Raw genomic sequence first — 22,125 nt, 5'->3', positions numbered from 1 at the left:
CTCTGGTTTCTCTTCAAACCAAATAAAACTTTCACGTTTTAACTATGGCTATTGATGGTGGTGAGATGCTCATCTACAATGCTAATAAATCTGTTGGTATCACTGAACGAGTGCTTTCCAAGACCTTAAATAAAAATGTGAAAAGGAGCCCAGCTTTTACACAGTATCAAAAAACCTCAACCTCTACACAATGTTCCCGAAATACAAAGCTTTCTTTGTCCAGAAATAGGTTAACCAACGCATACAAAATATTTCAACTTGCCTCCCTACAGAACATATGTTAAAGAACTAGGGTTCAGAACTCTCTTTTTGATGGCGTAAATGTTTAGTGATACCTGCTCAACGAAGAGCAGAAGGTAAGGGCCCAATTTACAAAACAGACTAAATCTCTGGCAGTTTAGACATAGGCCTAGGCGTATGCCGATTTACAACAGTGTACCGGATTCATTTTTGGCTAACGTAAGATGAGCCTGCCATTTGTGTACATTTCCTAATTAATGCCTGTTTTTCATAACCCTCAGTGTACTGTGTGTTTCCCCTGAAGAGTCTCCTTTTATTTCTTTCTTTACAAGGAAACATTTTTCCAGATAAAGCTTTCCCATCTTGTACAAAGCCTGAGAAAATGGGTAAACAATGACCATTCCCACACTTTCTGCATCACTCAAGCCTACCTCATTAAACTGAACATTCTTTACAGCCCACACAGCATGCACATTACTCCTCTAAGTGAAAGTAATTCATGAGGGTAAAAGTGCACACATTCATATGTGATGTTGATGCATGCAACACTGGTTTTCTATATGTTTTTCATGCAATTTCTGATTTGTGCACAAAAAAAGTATTTGTGAATCGCACCCTAAGAATGTGCCAAGACAAGGAACCTGTGGAAGTCCACGACCTAAGGTATTAGAAACATGACATTAGGATTTTTTTTTTTTAACATGTTTAGGGATCGTATCGAAATAATACAAAGAGTAATTCGAAATTAAAAATACAAATTCAAAGCCAGTAAGCAATATACTGACTGAAATTCTAAACTCCACAGTAAAAACAAACCGATGTTGGTGAAGAGCTTTCAGTATCTAGGAACAGGTATATAACCTATCACTTATGTGATGGCACAAAAGATCAAATTTGCCATTAGTTTTTGTAAAACACATCTAAAACATAGTCACGATGTTGGAACAGACACATACTGAATAAAATAGCTTAGAGTTACTTCTGATATTCTTGACTTGACCACAGACCGTTCACAATAAATAAGAAACCGTTCACCTTTATTTCTAATTCCATTTAAACTGAAAAGGGGTGGCATAATTAGCCCCTACCAACCTTGGCTCGTGCTTGTACTAGAAGATTAATTGGCAAGCAGTAAAAAGAAAACTTCTACATGAAGGAATTGGAGGTTTGCATGTGTGATTCATTGTAAGATGCAGATTTTCAGCAGTGCTACATCATGCCCAACAGTCAACTGTGCTGATTCAAGCATCATAAATCAATTGCCAAACAATGCCCAATAGGGAAGCCAGGACTATGGAGGAGAAGAGCCAGTGGCAATAGAAAACTAGTAAATAGTAAACTACCTAAAGCAAAGTGGATATTTGTTGTATGGACTACCCTTTCCCTCTATAGACAAGTTAAATGACATAAAAGCAAAGTCAAACTGAATACTACAATCAATCTCTTTCAATGACTACAGATTGCGCACAAATATGCTGATACTCAGTTACATCTAGGTGCTTGAAGTCAGATGCAGGCAATACTGAACATTTCATGTGGCCTTTTATCACCCGGATAAAATGCAATACCTCAACTGAAAACATATTTTGCTTCATGCTCTAGAGTCTGGATTAAAAAACAGAACTAAGGGCTTCTGCTGGAGTAATTCGTTATCCTTTCAACCAAACCAGGAAAACTTGATACACTGGGGACTTGATTGGGTGTTAACCCGACATTTGGGTATTTGTAGACTGCCAGAGAACCCACACACAAGTAATTAGGATTTCAGTCTTTTTGCAATCGTTCAGCTTTCTCGTATTTCCATAAAGAAGAGTGTTTGCCTCCCAATTCTGTGGCACATAGGCCCCTAGACAGAGTTAACCCAATTGAATCTATGCATTTGTAGATGTAAATTTCAAGGACTAGTCCTGTGATGCCTTCTGATTTTCTTTCCCAGCTCATGCTCATGATGAAAAAAAAAGCAGAGAACTAATCCGTCCCTCCTCGATCATGCACAGCATGCTGCTGAGATGCTTGTGAGGATCATGTTTTTATGTCCCAACTTATTCAACCAAACTAACACAAAAACCGCCAGTACTGACACTTAGTTACCACATCACTCACACCATTCACACGTGACACTCGTAGTGATTGTAAACCTTAATAAATATTTTTTCTTTTTGTTCTTATTTTCTTATGTTGCTTTTTCAATTTTTTGCAACAAGGCATTCATGTTGTTATTTACATGAATATTGCGGATATTTTTAAGACCATGTTACCATTACAGACATATAACATCAAGTTAGACTATACCAAATAGCCCCCAACAACACATTTCATAGTTACAAATATTTACACAATGTGAGCACGATTAAAATCCATGAAGCAATAGAAGAAAGAAGAAAAGAAAAGTAAAGAAGCCCAAGGGAAAGGTAAAAAGATGTGGTACAATGAATTGGAGCAACACAAACCCAGGGGGAACTTAGGCCAAACAGTTATGTATTCAGGTCATACGAAACTTAAATTAATGAGTTGGTACACTATTCTTTTGGACCTGAGACGCAAAGTTTGTCACAAAATACTTGTTTGGACGAAAAAAGTAGTCTACGCGTTTCAAACCCCCTGATGTTTTGGGGTTATCCTCAGGACCTGAAGATTGAGTTTACGCTCTTTTTCTGACACCCAATGTGCCACATGGCGCCTCTGCCATCCGTCTGGACATCCGTCTTTCAGACGCTGGGTTTGTGGAGTGTGCACAAGATAAAACATGGCAGCTTAAAGAAAAGTGGAGTCCGGACACTGTGTCCCCCCAAGACAAAACTATAAGATTGTCGACAAATTTTGAGCCATGCTGTAGATGGTGTTAGACGCCTGAAAATCATTTCCAACGAATTCAAGCAACAGTGGTTTTACGCAGAGTGGCAGAGGAGCCAAGTGGCACATTGGGTGTCAGAAAAAGAGCTTAAGCTCAATCTCCAGGTCCTGAGGATAACCCCAAAAAATCAATGGGTTTGAAACACAGACAGCTTTTTGTGACAAACTTTGTGTATCAGGCCCAAAAGAATAGTGTACCAACTAATGAATTTAAGTTTGTATGACCTGAATACATAACTGTTTGGCCTAAGTTCCCCCTGGGTTTGTGTTGCTCCAATTCATTGTACCACATCTTTTTACCGTTCCTTTGGGCTTCTTTACTTTTCTTTTCTTCTTTCTTCTAATGCTTCATGGATTTTGAGCATGCTCACATTGTGTAAATATGTTTAACTATGAAATGTGTTGCTGGGGGCTATTTGGTTTAGTCCAACTTGATGTTATATGTTTGTAATGTTTACATGGTCTCAAAAATATCGACAATATTCATGTAAATAACAACATGAATGCCTTGTAGTAAAAATTTTAAAAAGCAACATAAGAAAATAGGAATAAAAGAAATATATATTTATTAAGGTTTACAATCACTACGGGTGTCACATGTGATTGGTATGAGTGATGTGGTAACTAAGTGTCAGTATTGGCAGTTTTTGTTAGTTTGATTATAGTTTGGTCCAGCCTTACTGACTAAGGGCCAGATCCCTTTTTTGATTCCTAACTTATTCAACTGCAGCGAGTTCCAGATTTCTTTTAATGTGCCTTTGTTCTTCTCTGACTCACAGGTCACAAATGTATAAAGTATTGGCACATTCCATAACAATATAGTTGATTTACAACTCTTTAATGCCCTGATGCGCTCTCATTACTTTCTGGCAAGTTCCTAACATCTGTAAGTCAAAGGAAGCTGAAGCAAAGACTTCTGTAAATCAGTTATTTGATCCAATAATAGGATAAATCCCCTCTGCAAGGCGAAGTCTGGAATTGCAGTCAGTCACACCAGATCTTTATCAGCTCCATTTTCTAACGGAAAACTATACTGTACACTTATGCTGCAGAATATTTAATCAGATCTATCCCACATACTATGATCATGCCCCTATTTATGAACTGCATTTCTAAACAATACCAGACATTTGGCCCACAGTTGCAGGCTATATCTAAACATCTCCTGTAAAATTAGAATTATTCATATTTGTTGGAGATTGAGAGCTCAGTACACCTTCCTTTAATTAAATAAAGTTTCTTTTGTGGCACAGTAGATGAGACTGATGATGCCAGCATTGATGCTGACATTCGTCTGGAAGAAGTAACCACTGTAAGGGTTTTTTTGTGGGGAAGCCTACGCCTCAATCAGATGTGTCATATTGGCTGTATTCTGCTCACTGAGCTACAACCTTAATGACAAAAATTATAAGTTACTGGCTGAACTGGCACACACACTAATGGACCACAAATTAACATCCAAAAGGTACAATATAGGACCAGCAACCGAGTCTGCAGGGTCAGTACCATATCTTAGTGGAAAACTAAAGGCTCTCCCATCTATCCTGGGGAGTGTCCAGCAAACCCGCCTTTTGGGAATATGGCTATAAATTAGTATTCAGTGAAGTCTCTAAAATGTAAATTTTTCCTCTTACATTTGAAGCATCGGGGGAATCTTCTAATGCATTCATGATATGGATATTGCATTAGATTCATGCCTATTGTATTAAATATCTATGCCATGATTTACGTGGAAGCATGACAGCTGCCCGTAATAATTCACAGTACATAAATTGCATCTTAAATGCACATTCATTGAATTTTCTTTTTTTATTGAGTGATATTCTGATATACGGTAATGGCCAGAAGCAGATGTTAGAAAACGAACACCTAGTGAAAAAACACCTGAAAGATGTGGCACAAAAGCATAAGGCACCGAGAAGAAATGTGTTGCACAGGAACATAGAATAATAGATATCATGCATTATGTTCAGAAAACTGAAGCTGCAGGAAACATGGTTGCAGCAGAAGATGGAAAAAAAAGCTATCTTGCGTACACGGTATGAAGTTAATGCATTTACGCAGTTAAAATATGGGAAATAAAAAACTAGAAATTAAAATAGCTGGTTTCGTTTAGAGTTTCCTATAATAAATGGAGGAGATTTCAAAAGGCTAAATTGACTGTGGGCTGAAGAATATTCAAAATGCTCCAACAAATTCAAGGATCGGTATGTTGGCAAGTTTTTCTTTGTCATAAGTGAACGCTTTTGGTTTATATTTCACATTTCATTAATGTGATTATTATAATAAAAACGGGCTACGATTTCTGACAACGTGAGAACAAACACCAGTTATCCACAACTAATCATTTAAGTGCTTGAAACAGTACTTGGTACATGTGTATTGCTATCTACAACGAAGTTCATACCACAAAATGTTCATACTGGGAGGCCCACATAAACCTATTTTGTTTGAGCAGACACCAAAAATGTAAAACGTCAGAGTACCTCTTACTTTAAAAATATCATTCTGAATTGAATGCTGTCCTCCTGGGAGTATTTGACTGAAGCTTTACACCATAGTCTGAATACTGTTGGCGAAGTTTTGAGCCTTTGTTATAAAAATAATTGCCCTTTAACGTCTTGCTTGCGCGCGTCCGCCATTGGCCGTCGCAAGCACTACCTCGGTAGCGCTGCGCACATCCGTTTGCCGACACAGCTCCGGCCACTCAATAGAACTCCCGCGGCGGAATTTGCACCATGGTTTAGGAGTTAAATGTCACGTTTAATGACACTATTATGTGCTGCTATAAGTCAAATAACATTTCTGAACAGGGACAGATTTTCAAGAAAGTAAACTTCTAGCATTGTGTTCAACCCAAACCATTTTGTTTTAAAATGAGACTTTATTGATGACCGTTGACGCCTTTCCACTCAATTGTGTCATCTGAATTATCTTTAATTTAAAAAGAGTAAATTGTTCAACTGTACCAAGAGTGTATGATATAATGACAATATATTAAGAAGCCGCAAAAAGGTGAGATAGCTATGGGGCCGAATCAAACTGAAGTGGGGAATCTTGATACTTAAAAAATATGTGGGCAACATCTGTTTATGTGCATGGGGTGCGTGTTAAACATTTGCCCAAAATGGGGGCGGGGTGAAGTGATGAGCTATACAATGCACACTGTGAATTCAATATTAGTCACCACCCAAGCTTCACTGCAAGCGGAAAAATAAAAATAGGTATCCGAAATGTGGTACATATTTTCAAATTCAATTCTGTCAACAGTGAATGTGTGCCAACAGAAATGAATCGTAAGTCCATGAGGGACAAGTCAACACTGGGTTAACATATCTTTCCAACTGAGGAGAACCAAAGATTTACTATTTCTTCAGTAGTTGTGCTATACAGAACACACTGCATTTTGTTGTGATCTAAATATTAAAAACTCTACAATTGAATGATGAAACCATTTATAAACATTATTATATATAATCAATCAAATACTTTCTATACCTCATTAAATTACCAAATGAAAGCATTTCTAAGGCCTGCATTATGAGTGGACCAGGAAGTCCAATGGGGCCAATAACAGGGATTATCAGTACTTAGAGAATTCAACCTTTTGAGGGAAAGTTGCAAGTCAGGTCTACTTCACCTGGAGACTTTGGCTGATGAGACAGGCAACGCCTCCAGGAAAGTACCCCAGACATGCAAGAATCTATACAGAAATACTATAAAACATGAAATGGCTATTTCAATTCACTGCTTATTTTGGGATTACTGTAGTAAATAAGGGGTGGGGGATGAAGTAATAATAAAAACATTTTCTGGTAACTCGTAATGATGACTTAAGTGTTTAAAAACCTCAGAATAGCATATGGACACTTTTAAATGTAAGCCACTTTCGTTGAAATGATCAAGGTAAGAACATGTGCACTGATAAATGCAAAATATAGAAACTATCCTTGCAGAATTTGAACTGCAGACTTAGTTTCATATTATACACAGACACACTCTTGTAAAAAACACATCTTAACAACATTATTTACAAATTAAATATCCACCCTACATTACCTTTCTAATTTGGTCACTTAAACTTCCTACCATGTGACTGTGCACTTTATAGCCAGAAATTCTATTAATATCCATTAAAAGTCTTTGGCAAAGACTACACAAAGTAGAAGTTCACTCATATTGATAGCAAAACAAAAGTGTGTTTATATCTTACGGTCTTCATGCTAAACATCAAGGTTGCTTTGCAGCCATTAAATAATACAATTCTTCGCCCTGGGAGCACTGGTGAGAAAAGCCAGAAAGGCCAGAAAAGCCAAGAAATGTAATATGTATTGTTTCAGACAGCTTGCAAGTTCTCCTCAAATGGGAATTTTTAGGGCTCACTTGAATCTCCAGCTTAAGTTTCAAGTCAAATAGACAGTTAGCACTAAAACCTATTTTAATGTCAAAGTGTGACAAATGATAAAAACCAATATTTTTTGCTACCCATATGACTGAATTTCTTCAGCTAAATGTAATCATATCAAGTTAAACATTATGTAACACAGTACTAGGTCATTTCAATGTAAGGTATTCGTGCGTCATTCATACTGGACAAAAAAAAGAGAAAAGGGTAATGAATTATTTTCACAAAGCACTGTTAAATGCATAATTGTATAAAGTGTAACAAGATACAGTGTTAACAAACTGTATTGTTTCGCTTGAATTTGCATACTCCTAATAATCAATAGAAATATGAATGAATAAAGGTAGGTTTGATGATTAATAGCTAGAGATACTATTTTAAAGCACCATTGCCCCATTTATATGTCTAAATCAATTCAGAGTTCCGGGTTCATTACCATATTAAAACATGTCTTCATTTTTTATTATCTACTGACAATAAATTATGAGGATTTGTTGTCAGTTGAAGCCAATGACCAGGTACAAATGTGGGCAGTAAGGACGGTCATTTCTATAAATAAACTTTCAAATTGTTAAATAAAAATTGCAGCAAGGGGTATGTATTTGAAAGTATATTATTTTCGATTATGGCATTTTAAACAGAAGTTGGTTAAAGGTTTAGGCATTTTGCTACATTAGTCATGTGATATTTAGTTTTTTATATCTCCTGGGGTCTACAAAATGCATTATATTTCTACTCTAGGGGTACAACAAAACATGGTCATTAAGATAAGTACAAAATCCCAACTTCATGAAAACAAGCACACACATTAAAGAACATTGTTTTCTTTCATAGAATGAAAACGGTGTCTCTGAATGTTTTAACATATATGTATTCCAAAACGGCTTTCTCAATTGTTTATTCTTATAAATACTATTAGTTTGCATTCAATTTTAAAAAACCTATGCATGTTTCTCATTCAGATACAAGTTCATTTAATAGGTACTAATTTCAGAGTATGAAATCTAACAATATAATTACTATTACTTAACAGTAATAAATTGACGTGAAACACTTTAAGTTCACAGTACACATGAAAAGCTTCATATAATCACTATTTTAAAAATTCCTAAAAGCAGCTTAAAGCAATTTATAATAATCTCTAAAAAAAAAAACCCTAGTTAACAAAGTGCGTTTACAAGAATTAAACTTCTTTAAATAACCTAGCAGACAATAGTGTTGAACTGTTTCCAAAATAGTTCCAATATTATTGTAAAATATGTCTTCAAAGTTCATACATTATTTATAACCTAAGGAGTATGATAAGTCATCCTAAACAGGTTAAGATTTAAAGAATGAATTCACATTGCCTTCTATTTTTTAAATGGTCTTTGAAGGCATAGTTTGCAATTGACAAGTTGAAATAGTAAAACATGAAAAATGCATATTTGATAGAAATAGAAAATTCTACTATAATGTAATAAGATGCAAAATGCACTTCATTCCATCCGTAATAAAGGGATCATTTAACTTCAATAGTAATTTCTTTCTTAGTACATATGTAAATGCTATGCTTTTTTTGTACATGATATCATTGTTGCTCCTAGGATGACTGTAAAATAGAATTACCCATGTGCATTTGTCACCAGTTGTTTATCTTTTCCTTGCAGAAAGGGCATTCTGGTTTGCTGGGTGCACAGTTTTTACAGAGCACATAATGTTGACATGGCTGCAAAACTATACTATGATCATGTTCCTGGCAAACTACGCATTTCTTTGAATGAAGCTGAAAAACCATCTGTAATTAAAAGAATATAATAGGTTAAAAACACAATGTAACTTTGCATTAAAATAGTTAAAAGCATTAAAACATTCAGAACAAGAAAGCAATGTTTAAAGGTATGCTAGAATGACAAGATAATTCAAGGAAAACCACCTCATCGATGTCATAATATTCACAGTTCTTTTAGTTCTAAAGGCATCACAAATTAGTTATTTTCTACAAGGTGAGCCACAAAGCAATTTTCCATAATCTTTGCACTGCAGTCAAAAAAATAAAAAATACTAATAATAAATCGGTGTGGCTGAGACATCTGCCTGGCCACTACAATCTCCTAGAGGTGTGGGGAACCAATTTGGAGATCAAGTTTACGTGCCATTGAGTTGACAGGGGGTGTGGCACCTGCTGTAGATCAGAACTGCTGCAGCGCATGAGACCAGCTGGAGGTTTAAAGCGCTGTGGGATGCTGAATCAGTCATTGAAAAGTGGAGAGGGAGAACAAACAGTCAATAGAGTGAGCCAAAAGGAGCACCCATAGGACCCTGAAGACATGAAGGGCAATGGTTCTGCGCGATACTGAAACTGTCACTAGGCTGGGCTCCTCCTGAGGGTCACACCTCTAGAGGTTCACATCCGAGGATTGCTGGATAGGGAAAGTGAAGCAAAGCCGGAACATGGTGGCAAGAGAGAGAGGCCATAGAAGAGAGTAAGCCATTTTAGAGATAGCTCCCGAAGATCTCAACAGCCCCACTGAAAGCATGCCTTAATGCAGCCACAAGACTTTAAAAAATCCAAAAAATTAGACCATATCTCTCCGCACTTGAAAGCCCTCAACTGGCTACCATTCGAAGCAAGAATTCATTTCAAGCTGGCATGCATCACTCATAAAGCTTTACACAACAATTCTCCAGTCTACCTTGCTCGGAAACTCACGCTTTCGGGAGGGACCCGATCCTCCAGGAGCAAAGCAGATCTACTACTGAAACCGGCTCGTTTCTGTAAGAAAATAACTTGTGACCGAGCGTTCTCAGGGGCAGCAGCGAGAATTTGGAACGCCCTCCCCCCTAACATCAGAAGAATTACAGACATAGCAACATTCAAAAAGGAGACAAAATCGTTTTATATGAGGAAATTTCATCCCTAATGTTTACAGTGGGTTTATTAACCTGTTACGTGTGCTTAAATTTCAAGCAAGCAATTCTCTATCCAGTTCTGGATTTATATATGCTTTCTATTGTGGTTTTATTTTTCAAAAGACTTTATGGTATCCTATCTCCCGACTAATATATATGTTATATACTTTCCGGAAGTGTAAATCTCGTAAACCAGTAAGGTGGTGTATTTGTAACTTTCTGACTGTTGAAATTGCACCTGTAAAGCGCTCTGACACCCTTTGCAGGGTCATGTCCGCGCTATAGAAAACACTAAATAAATAAATAAATAGCATCCACAAATGTCAGAGTCTGCCATGTAGAGGCTAGCCCAGTGCACAAAGTAGAAGAGTCTCTGAGTGAATGGCCTCTGGTCCACGAGCTACACCAGTAGTGGCATCTGAAATGCTAAATGAAAGCTCTTCTTGTGGGCAGTATGGCGAGCTCAACATGAGTGGAGGTGTTGTAATTTGACAGCGATTAAGTTGAGCATTAGCGAAAGACATCTTGGTTTTACCGTTATATTGACATTCTACGGCATCCATTTTAAATTCGCGGCCGCCACTTTGTCTGCCACACATTGCCTCGTGTCGACCACGTGCTTTGTCCTACCTTTCTGCTCATGGCCTTTGGGATCTGCCCGGCAACAGGCTATTAATAGCATCTCTCTCTGTTTTGCTGCTGACCATTAGGGTCCACATCTGTTAATTGTTAACCCTAGATTGGAATGTGTTAGCCGAGACCCCAAGACTGTTAGCTCCTCCCACTGATCGATTGTGCTTCTCGATATTACCTTGTATGGACATAAAATGTGCTCTTATGCTTTGTACCACCTTCTTTTGAGCCCCTGTGTGGGTATAAATAAACCATGTGTCCAGTAGCCCTTTGTGCTACTTCTCGCAGTACCGAAGGGTACTGGTTGAATTATAGCACCACCTCATGAGGTGTAATAAACGTTATGTTTTGTATTTCCAGTTTCCGTGCCAACTTTTTCCTTTGGAGTCTGAGGACTTTGTGCACAGAAGGACGAACCCCTTGCACTAGTGGGTCTGGCTGAGGACTGCACGACAAATTGGCGCCCGGCACGTGGGGCTCATCGGTGACTCGGATGCCCGAAGGATTGGTCGTGACGAAGGTTCGGAACCTCGCTGAGGACGCGATCGCTGCCAGAGGAGACTAGAGTCTTGGCACCCGAGGCGGTTCTTCCCTACTTTCCGATCCGACCATCCAGGCGGCGCCGGTCCTCGACTGAGATCTCTTCTGTTGGTCTGCCGTGCAGTGACCGTTTGGTCGAATTTAGAACTTGGCAGTTGGAACCTGGACAGCCTATGATTGGTAAGAGCCGTTTTCCGGCGCCTGTTGTAGGTTTTGGAATTTGGATGCCCTTGTGTGGTAAGGTTGTTCTAGGAAACGCTTGCCACAGCATATTTGTATTTGGGAATAGACTAGTCTACTTGGATGTGTATGTGTATGTGGGAAATATATGTGTTGCAACTCATATAGGCAGGTAATGCGAGGATTTTTCCTCAACTTTGATTTGTATAGCGCAACGTACTAAGAAGGTACCTTAAGCGCTCTTTCCCTATAAATAGTGTATATCTTGCACGGTTTCTTTTGACATGCCTGTTTTTAGCGCACTTCGAAGGTTGTGCTGCTTTTGTAAGGGTACCAGTTTACGACTTGAGGAATCGCAGCGGGCTCCCCCCGAGGGGACTCCTAACAGAGATATGTATGTGAAGTTTGGTCTTTCTGCCATAATGTACAGCACGTTGTGGCACAAATATACCAAGAAGGATCCTGAGTTACGTTGGCCACTGCATGGGTCATTTGATGCGCGAAAGGTTGAGTATGTGGAACGGTGTTTGTTTGAGCGACGGTCTAGACGTGATATGTTTGAGAGTTTAGATCGACCTCCACCTCCGTATGTTGTTCCGTCCGCCCCCTCCGGAGACGACGAGGACTCTGGTTCGGATCAACAGAAAGCGCGGGACACCCGATCTATGTTGTCTGTTGACCGTGCATCCCAACTCCGACAAGCTGCTCTTAAAGCATTACGTAGCGTTGATCCTGCTTCCGATCTTTTTGATACTATAAAGGATTGGACAGAAAAGGAGCAGATCTATTTCACTGCGACATTCGCTGATGAAGTTGTAGAAATGTTTTGAAAATATTCTTTAGTATTAGAACCTACTGATATAGCAAATGATCGTAACACTTGCGTGATGGTTCTTTTGTTTTTTTCCCAGTTAGAAGACATGATTAGACGACTGGTTAAAATACGAGATGAGGCGTCCAGTCTGAAGGAGCAGAAAAAGATTGCGGACAACGTTCCACAGTCCAATCCGCCCGGAGAGGCGCAGTCTCCTATCTTCGTGACAGATAAGATAATACCAGTTGCAATGAAACCTATGCGGGAAGCCACGCACTTGTATGTTCCTCCTAAAGGAGCTGGTGATAATGATGATAAAACGTCTGTGGATTCTAAAGGATATTTCATTTATAATTGGGTGTACACTCCTTGGAATAGAGCAGATGTAATGGCGCTTAAAACAGCATTGCCTGATCCGCGTAAAAACCCAGCCGCCTTTTATGAGGAAGTTGAGGGTGCTCTAAACTCTTATACTATGACCTTATGTGATATAGATTTGTTTTTCTGTCTAATTTTGCCCCCAGACATGTGGAGAACTGTTCGGAAAATTGATGGCCGTGTTACTTTTGGTGCTGAATGTAAAGATCTGGAACGGCTCGACGCGGATAGAGAGCCCGCCAACAAAACGCATCGATTAATGTTAGATCTTCCTGCCGCCATTTTGACAAAACTTAAAACGATTATCCCCCCTAAAAAGATTGATTGGACTGTCTTAGCATCGTGTAAACAAAAGACAGAAGAATCGGTTTCGGATTTTTTCACACGTTTTGAAGAAGCTTTTCATGATTTTAGCGGCCAGTCTTTAACAGATGATACCGGCAGACATTTGTTTGTCTATAAATATGTTACGAATCTGTTACCAGGGATAGCCAGCCGTCTAAAAGCTAGCGAAAGTTCTTGGACTACTTCCTCTTCGGCCTCTGTTTTAACGATGGCTCAATATTATGAGCGCCAAGAAGCGGAAGCGAAGGGGAATGAGGACGAGTTAAAAACGAAAGTTATGATGGCCCAAGTTTATGGTCCGCCTTCTAGAGGTTATGATAGGGGCCCTGATAGAAACTATGATAGAGGTGGACGAACATCTCTCCATACTCCCTACACCCGTACAAATGTATCTGTCAATCAATGTGCGTATTGCAAGCAGCTTGGCCATTGGATGCGTAATTGCCCATTATTACGCCCGCAGCAGGACGCCCGTGGGCGGGGCCAAGTGAGAAATGGTTCAGGATCCTCGGAGACTCGGGGAAATGTGAACGATCGTGCTCGATCTGATGCAAATGTACGTCAACAGTATAGACAGAACACTTTTGATAGACGAAATCAATATCAAATGTCCGATTATGTTCAGCCTGATCTGTATGATTCTGCTCATGCATAGGATTGCCTAGGATGGGGTAAGGAATCAGTTGAAGTTCCAGTAGATCAGACGGGTCCCTATGTTACAGCACTGTCCGCTCTGTGTAAGCAATTGGTTCCGAGGGCTCCCCTGTCTGGCACAACTATTACTTCGATAGGTTTCGATGGAACACCTTCCCTTTGCCCATTGTCACAACCACTTCCATTTTATGTTGATAAATTCAGTGCACCATGCCCGTTCCTGCTTTCTCCTAATACACCAGACAATATTGTGGGCCTTGATATGTTGAAGCATTTTAGAGCCACGATACAATGTTCTCCTGAAGGGGTACGAGTCATTTTAAATGATAACCATTCCGTTTTTGACAGAATTTGTCTTGTTAAGGAAGATGTCACATTAGCTATACTTCCTGAATCCCTCTGGGCTACCTCAGACACTGATGTGGGTCAGATGGTCATTCCTCCGGTTCAGATTAGCGTCAAGGAGGGAGCTGTGTTGCCTCGTTTGCCACAATACAGGATTTCACAGGAGAGAGAAGAAGCACTCATACGCATAGTACATGATTTGATCAGAGTTGGGGTGGTTGAGGAAGTTCCCTACAATGTTTGCAATAGTCCGATTCTCCCGATTCTGAAAAGAGATACTGACACTCTAGTTTACAGGTTCATTATTGATTTAAGGGAGGTAAACAAGATTGTCGTACCACAGTATCCCGTGGTTTCCGACATCACGACACTCCTTACTTTGGTTCCTCCGACTGCCACTACATTTTCCGTGATAGACTTGAAGAACGCCTTCTTTTCGATCCCTAATCATCCTGACAGCCGATATTTGTTCGGTTTCACTTTGAATAATCGATCGTACCAATTTTGTAGAGTTCCTCAAGGCTATACTGAGAGTCCGAGTATCTACAGTCAAGCATTAAAGAGGGAACTTGATTCTTTTGCATTGCCCGAAGGTGTGGCTCTCATGCAATATGTTGATGACATCTTGTTGGCAGCCGATACCCCAGAACAGTGTGAGAAATGTACTTTGTCTTTGCTTTCTTTTCTTGCTTCACGTCATCATAAAGTATCTCGGAAAAAGCTGCAATATTGTAGACCAAAGGTAACCTACTTAGGTCACCTTTTGTCTAAGGAGGGACGTGCATTGACATCAGATCGCATACAGGCAATTTTAGATACGCCATTTCCCACCACACAGAAAGGAGTACGTGCATTCCTGGGTCTTACTTCCTTTTGTAGACAGTGGATTTTGGGATTTTCACACATTGTTAAGCCTTTGTTAGCACTTTTGACGAAAGATACTCCAGTACCTCTTCCATGGACAGAGGAATGTGAAAATGCTTTTCGACAGTTACAACAAACTCTTTGTTCAGCACCAGTGTTAGGTACACCAGATTACACAAAGCTTTTCACTCAAGACGGATGTGCATTGTCAGTGTTGGTTCAGTTACACGGCGACAAACAACGTCCGTGTGCATACTTCCCAGCAGTTCTTGATCCTGTTGCTAGAGCATTACCTGGGTGCTTTCGCTCAGTTGCAGCAACAGCTGTGTCAATTCGACAGAGTGAGGGAATAGTTTTGTCACACAAATTGTTAGTGTTAGTACCACATGCTGTTGATGCCTTTTTGAATCAGACAAAGACGCAGCACTTAACGAGCGCTCGTCTCACAGGATATGAACTGACATTGCTAGCTCCCCACATTACATTGAAGAGATGTGCAACTTTGAATCCAAGGAAGAGATAAGGCGAACCGCTGCACTCCAAAGTAAAATCAGAAGTCTATAAGTAACACAACGTTCATGATTTTATAGGTGCTCGGGGAGATCACCTTCTGGTTCAAAAAGGTGCGAAGAACCAATGATATCAAGAAAGTCTTACAGGAGGTAAGAACTGACCCAGAGCACTCTTGGTGCACAAATAGTGCGTAGCAAAGTAATAAACTGCAGTAATATAACAGTCCTCCAATTGTTTTTAGAAGTTAAATTTATTGGAGTACTTCAGGTAAATCCAAAAGGTATCCTTAAGACATATTAACTTCATATGTTGTTTGGATTATGAAAATGAATAAATTCGAATTTGTAGCAATCCATTACATTATTCTTCTCGATTTGATTTAAAGCCCCAATGCAATTCGTGCTAAAAATAGCACTTCTTCAGGGGGAAATGTGTATCATTCACCAAGAAGAAATAAGGATATATCAAGTGAAACCGATTCAGTGTACGGGTTACGGCTCGGTTACACTGAATCGGTTTCACTTGATATATCCTTATTTCTTCTTGGTGAATGGTACACATTTCCCCCTGAAGAAGTGCTATTTTTAGCACGAATTGCATTGGGGCTTTAAATCAAATTGAGAAGAATAATGTAATGGATTGCTACAAATTCGAATTTATTCATTTTCATAATCCAAACAACATATTAAGTTAATATGTCTTAAGGATACCTTTTGGATTTACCTGAAGTACTCCACTAAATAAAACTTCTAAAAACAATTGGAGGACTGTTATATTACTGCAGTTTATTACTTTGCTACGCACTATTTGTGCACCAAGAGTGCTCTGGGTCAGTTCTTACCTCCTGTAAGACTTTCTTGATATCAACTTTGAATCCAGCCACTTTGTTGCCATATCCGGGGACCCAGCCTAAGTCACAAGAAACGCACGATTGTATTTTTCTGACTGAGGAACAGACAAAGGGTCGCATTGACTTACAGGATACGCCCCTTCCAGATGTGGATGGTGAATTGTGGGTTGATGGGTCCTGCCTGAAGCTACCAGATGGTACGACTTCAGCCGCATATGCAATTACCACGCTTGAGACAGTAGTGGAGACAGCTCGCATACCGCAGAAATCGGCTCAAGCAGCTGAATTGATAGCTTTGACGCGAGCATGTGAGCTTAGTGCTGGTTTATGTGTGAACATTTATACAGATAGCCGCTATGCTTTTGGAGTAGTGCATGATTTTGGCCTACTCTGGAAGGAAAGAGGCTTTCTTACATCTCACGGAATACAGATAATGCATGGAGAATTAGTGCATAATCTCTTGACTGCATTGACATATCCGAAGAAAATAGCCATAGTGAAGTGCAGCGCACACAAGAAAGTAACAGATAAGATTGGACAGGGAAACGCCTTTGTAGACCACGTAGCACGTGAAACTGCGATGCAGAGAAACACTACTCCCATGTATGTAGTGAAGTCACAAGCTGAAAGATGGCACGATGCTAGGCAAGAAGTACGAGAGATACAGAAAACAGCTTCTGACAAGGAACGTGAGCAGTGGTCTAAAGATGGAGAGTTAGATGACGAAGGTTGTTGGAGAAACAAGCAGATGGATCGATAGAAGCTGCCTATAGCTTTCGTACAGCCTATGGTTCAGATGGCACATGGGCTAGCACATGTTGGAGCTTCCGCAATAACAAGAATGCTTACGCAAGTTTGGGAGCATCCAGAAATTGCTAGCACAGCTAAGAGAGTAGTACAGTCCTGCTTGATTTGTTTGCAATACAATCCTGGAAAAGGAACACGAGTTCCATCTGGAGGTTTTGTCACACCAACTGCACCTTTTGAAGTCCTACAAATGGACTACATTCAGCTTGAGCGGAGTAATAATTTAAAGTATGTTCTGGTTTGTGCTTTTAGCAAATGGATTGAAGCATACCCCACGAAAGACAATACTGCAATTACTACTGCTAAGGTGCTACTGAAGGAATTCTTCCCGAGATTTGGTGTTTGCAGACTCTTATGAAATGATAACGGGACCACATTTTGTTGGGGAAGTTATGAAGTATGTCTTGAAGGGATTAGGAATCAAGCAGAAGTTTCATGCTGTGTTCCATCCACAATCAGCAGGATTGGTGGAAAGGTATAATGCTACTTTGAAGCTGAAAATCGCGAAAATCCAAGCTTCCACGAACTTGACTTGGCCAGATGCATTGCCATTAGAATTGTTGTCCATTAGATCAGTACCACATTCTAGGACGGGTCTCACCCCGTACGAGGTGGTATTTGGACGGCCAATGAATATATGGGGAGTTCCGAAACCGAGTTCTGTGTATGATGTACCTTGTGTTTTAATGAATGACTATTTGGCACAATTAACTGACAGCTTGGTTTCCATTCATCAACAGGTTCGAGAAGCGCTCCCCGATAAATCCCAAGGTGAAGGCCATGAACTCCGTCCTGGTGACCAGGTCATGGTGAAAGTTTTCGAGAGGTCAAGCAGCCTGGAGCCAAGGTGGCGTGGACCAGAACAAGTGCTCCTCGCCACAAGAACGGCAGTCCGGGTTACCAACAAGAAGAACTGGGTGCATAGCACTCATTGCCGGAAGGTCTTGTCGACCTTGGTGGAACCTGCTGTGCTGACCGATCATCGAAATATCCTGACTACGGAGAAAGGCCCTGCTGTATCACCTGACGGATCTTCGGAGTTCTTCCCGGACCAGACAACTCCTGGAGCAGTGCGATACAATTTGAGATCAAGAATGTGAATTTTTTGTAGTTTTTTCTTTGCGAGACTGGTTGAGCAACCGCTCTGGGTAGTGGACATGGAAATGCCAATATGACAAGGGAAGGGGATCAGCCCTGCGTAGTGTAGTGACACCTGTCTTGATCTGCGGTGAAGAAACCAACGTCTACCCAGGGTAAAGAGCTCATTGACTATTTTGTTTTTCTATTTTTTTTAGTTTGAAGATTTGACTTTGTGACTATGATAACCACTAAGAAAATGATTTTAGGAGTGTTAGGTGTTTTTGTTGTTCTGACAATTATGGCAGTGATCACTTGGTCTGTTGAAATGATGATTCCTGCTCGTGAGTTTGTTGTGGTTCCTACTACTCCTATTCCGGAAGAGCATCAGCATTTCACTCTTCCGTATCATGAGTATAAGCATCGAGAGTCCTATTTGAATAATACGTTTGTTCAGATGCTCCACCACACTCACAACGCCACGAACACTACAAATTGTTGGATATGTGGTATGCTTCCAGCTCATCAGAAGAAAGGTGGAACACCGTTTATTCCACTTCCGTTTTCGCATAATGGTTCTTGTCGAGCTTGGTATACTCTTCTCTTTTCGAACAGAAAGCCTGCAGTAGGTGGACTTCTTTTCCGTTTGAATAAAGAGTGTTACCAAGATGAACATGGGTATCCCCAAGCAAATGGAACTATATGGGAATGGGAGGAATACCGACCGGACAATGCTTCTACGCCTTATGTTTTCACTCACACAAGAGACTCTACCACAAGCAATGACACGGACAAAGGCAGACCTGTGTGTACAAAGTACTGGACGAATTCCAGTTGGAACTAGTAATTGTGTTGTTGTATTAAATATGGATGGAATAAATGAGAGTACTTTCTTAGCTTCACATAACACATATCTAGTACGTGGAAGCCAAGGATATCACAGATTGCCTGTAGGGTGGTCTGGCACATGTAATGTTTCCTTCTTATTGCCCCCTGTTTTTCTAGCACCTGCTTCATATCACCGAGATTTTAAACCGTTTAGGAACATTTCTATGAATCGTTACAAACGTGCGATACGGATTGATGATGTAGACCAGACAGACACTAGTCTGCAGCAATATGTTGATTTTAATTTAGGCTTGTTTCCTTTCGTGGGTACCGCATTGAACAGTAGGAAAATACGACGATTAACTAGAGATGTGGAAGCTGTCACTAATGAAACTGCTGTAGACCTTGGCAATATTACGGAAGAACTGCAAGTTGCTAGAATTGTAACTCTTCAGAACAGGATGGTTTTAGATGTTATGTTAGCAGATAGAAGAGGTGCATGTAAAGTCATCGGAAGTAGCTGTTGTGTTTTTATCCCCGACAACTCGCCTTCTGTATATGAAGCAATTCTTAAACTGCATAAAATCGCTTCTGATATTCATGTCAAAAATGGCACCTGGACTTTTACTGGATGGTTTTGGGCTCTGGTCTCTGCTTGGGGTTGGAAATTATTGACTATTCTATGTATTGCAATTGCAGTGATTTTCACCTGTTGTATGTGTATCCATTGTGGCCCAATGCTATGTTCTATGTGTATAACTGCCTGTATACCATCTAGGAGAAATGCCATGAAAGCACAACAGACATTGGATAAAGAAGTGACGAATATAATGTGTATAGATATACAAGATGAATGCACAGATTACCCCAAAAGAGCATATGTCTTTAGCTAACGCTAAAAGGGTCGTCTGTTGTAATTTGACGGCGATTAAGTTGAGCGTTAGCGAAAGACATCTTGGTTTTACCGTTATATTGACATTCTACGGCATCCATTTTGAATTCACGGCCGCCACTTTGTCTGCCACACATTGCCTCGTGTTGACCACGTGCTTTGTTCTACCTTTCTGCTCATGGCCTTTGGGATCTGCCCGGCAACAGGCTATTCATAGCATCTCTCTCTGTTTTGCTGCTGACCGTTAGGGTCCACATCTGTTAATTGTTAACCCTAGATTGGAATGTGTTAGCCGAGACCCCAAGACTGTTAGCTCCTCCCACTGATCGATTGTGTTTCTCGATATTACCTTGTATGGACATAAAATGTGCTCTTATGCTTTGTACCGCCTTCTTTTGAGCCCCTGTGTGGGTATAAATAAACCATGTGTCCAGTAGCCCTTTGTGCTACTTCTCGCAGTACCGAAGGGTACTGGTTGAATTATAGCACCACCTCATGAGGTGTAATAAACGTTATGTTTTGTATTTCCAGTTTCCGTGCCAACTTTTTCCTTTGGAGACTGAGGACTTTGTGCACAGGGCGAACCCCTTGCACTAGCGGGTCTGGCTGAGGCCTGCACGACAGAGGGTTTCAATGAACACAGGCAGGCAGGGGCCAATTGTGGAAGGCCATGAAGTCAAGAAAGATAACCCCATAACTAGCCTACAGCATAACACATGATAAAGGAAACAGAGGAGAGAATGATACGCAAGTGGTACTGTGAATTTGAGAGGAGCAGTCTAGATGGTTTGATAGAGGTTAAATGTCTCGAAAATTGCACAGGGATAGATGAAAAAAGGTTCAACCCCTCAACAGGCACACACGGTCGATACCCTGGGCCTTGTATACATGGCAGCTAGAAAGGAGGGCAATGGCCTCACAAAATCTTAAATCCAGTTTACGGAGTTGAATCTTCAATAAGACATGGCAGAATAAAAAAATAAAAAATTCTGAAGTGTTATGCAGTGGCTTAAGACTGATATGGTCCAACTGAATGTGTGAGTATCTGAAGTTAAAGAAGTGACGCTGGGCATAGCGAACAAGGGCAAATAATCAGAGGATAGATAAAAGAACTTAGAAGCCCAAGATGATAATCTTCACCCAAAGTCTAAAGACTTGCCGGACAGACAGAGCAAGACACCATCCAGGTTAGGAATGTAACAGAAGAGACAAAAGGCTCCAGTACATGTGAATATGTTCACCTGCTCTTAACCCCTTCCATGCTCATGACGAGCTTAGCTCGTCATGAGTTGCGCCGCTCGCATGCTCATGACGAGCTCAGCTCGTCATGTAACGCGGCTTTTTAAAAAAAGCCGCACAGCGCGAAAAAAGCCGCCGCACGCATGCGGTTAAAGAAAGACTCCTCAGGCATGGGGAGAACATACAGAGTGGGTCAGAAGAAAAATGGCAACTCAATACTCCACCGGAATAAATTAGTAACACCAACATGCAATACCTTGGGATGCAAGAAAGAGGTCCTTAGTGGCCTTTGTTAAAGAAAGTTTGACCTTAATCATAGACCCGGCACAAGCCACTTTAGGGAGGGGGGGGTATTGATGTCAACTGTGTACCTCCTCTACAAGAAGGAAATACAGAGGCTATGAAAATACCCTTGCAGGATGCATTTCCGAATACAGGGCAAAAATCTCCACAATCAGACAGTGAAGTAGTCTTTTAAGGCACTTGAGATTCCAAAGGATAATGTGGCACCATCTGATTTGCAGGACACCGCCACACAAAAAGCCACAAAAAGTTACTAATCTAGAAAACAAGGCTAGTTAACGGACAAGAAATAGATTGAAACTTAGGATTCATGCCATAAAAGCAGGTAATTGGCTGATTCTGGCCACTGGGCGACAAATTGCAACGGCTTAAGCGTCATGCTACTGTGGGATACTCACGCAAAAATGGCCTCAGGTGTAAGTACACTTTTCACTGGCAACTGAAGCCTCTGAATCATCCGGGGAAGAACTCGA

At 40.4% G+C, this 22,125-nt stretch overlaps 1 protein-coding gene across 2 annotated transcripts in view; it reads right to left on the bottom strand.

Moving 5' to 3' along the window:
* Positions 1-3,797: 3,797 nt before the first annotated feature.
* Positions 3,798-22,125, bottom strand: part of UNKL (unk like zinc finger) — a 513,314-nt gene continuing 494,986 nt past the window's right edge. The window contains exon 14 of one of the 2 annotated variants that reach the window (XM_078664930.1): positions 3,798-9,275. In XM_078664930.1, the coding sequence (XP_078521056.1) occupies positions 9,120-9,275 (156 nt within the window). In that variant the 3' untranslated portion in view covers positions 3,798-9,119. The remainder of the gene's footprint in view (positions 9,276-22,125) is intronic. The other variant, XM_078664931.1, reaches the window with a different exon arrangement.

This window comes from Lissotriton helveticus, chromosome 10 (genome assembly GCF_964261635.1).
Source record: "Lissotriton helveticus chromosome 10, aLisHel1.1, whole genome shotgun sequence".
In the NCBI taxonomy this organism is placed as follows: Eukaryota; Metazoa; Chordata; class Amphibia; order Caudata; family Salamandridae; genus Lissotriton; species Lissotriton helveticus.
Note: the sequence above shows the minus strand (reverse complement) of the source record. Positions and strands in the feature narration are given on the sequence as shown.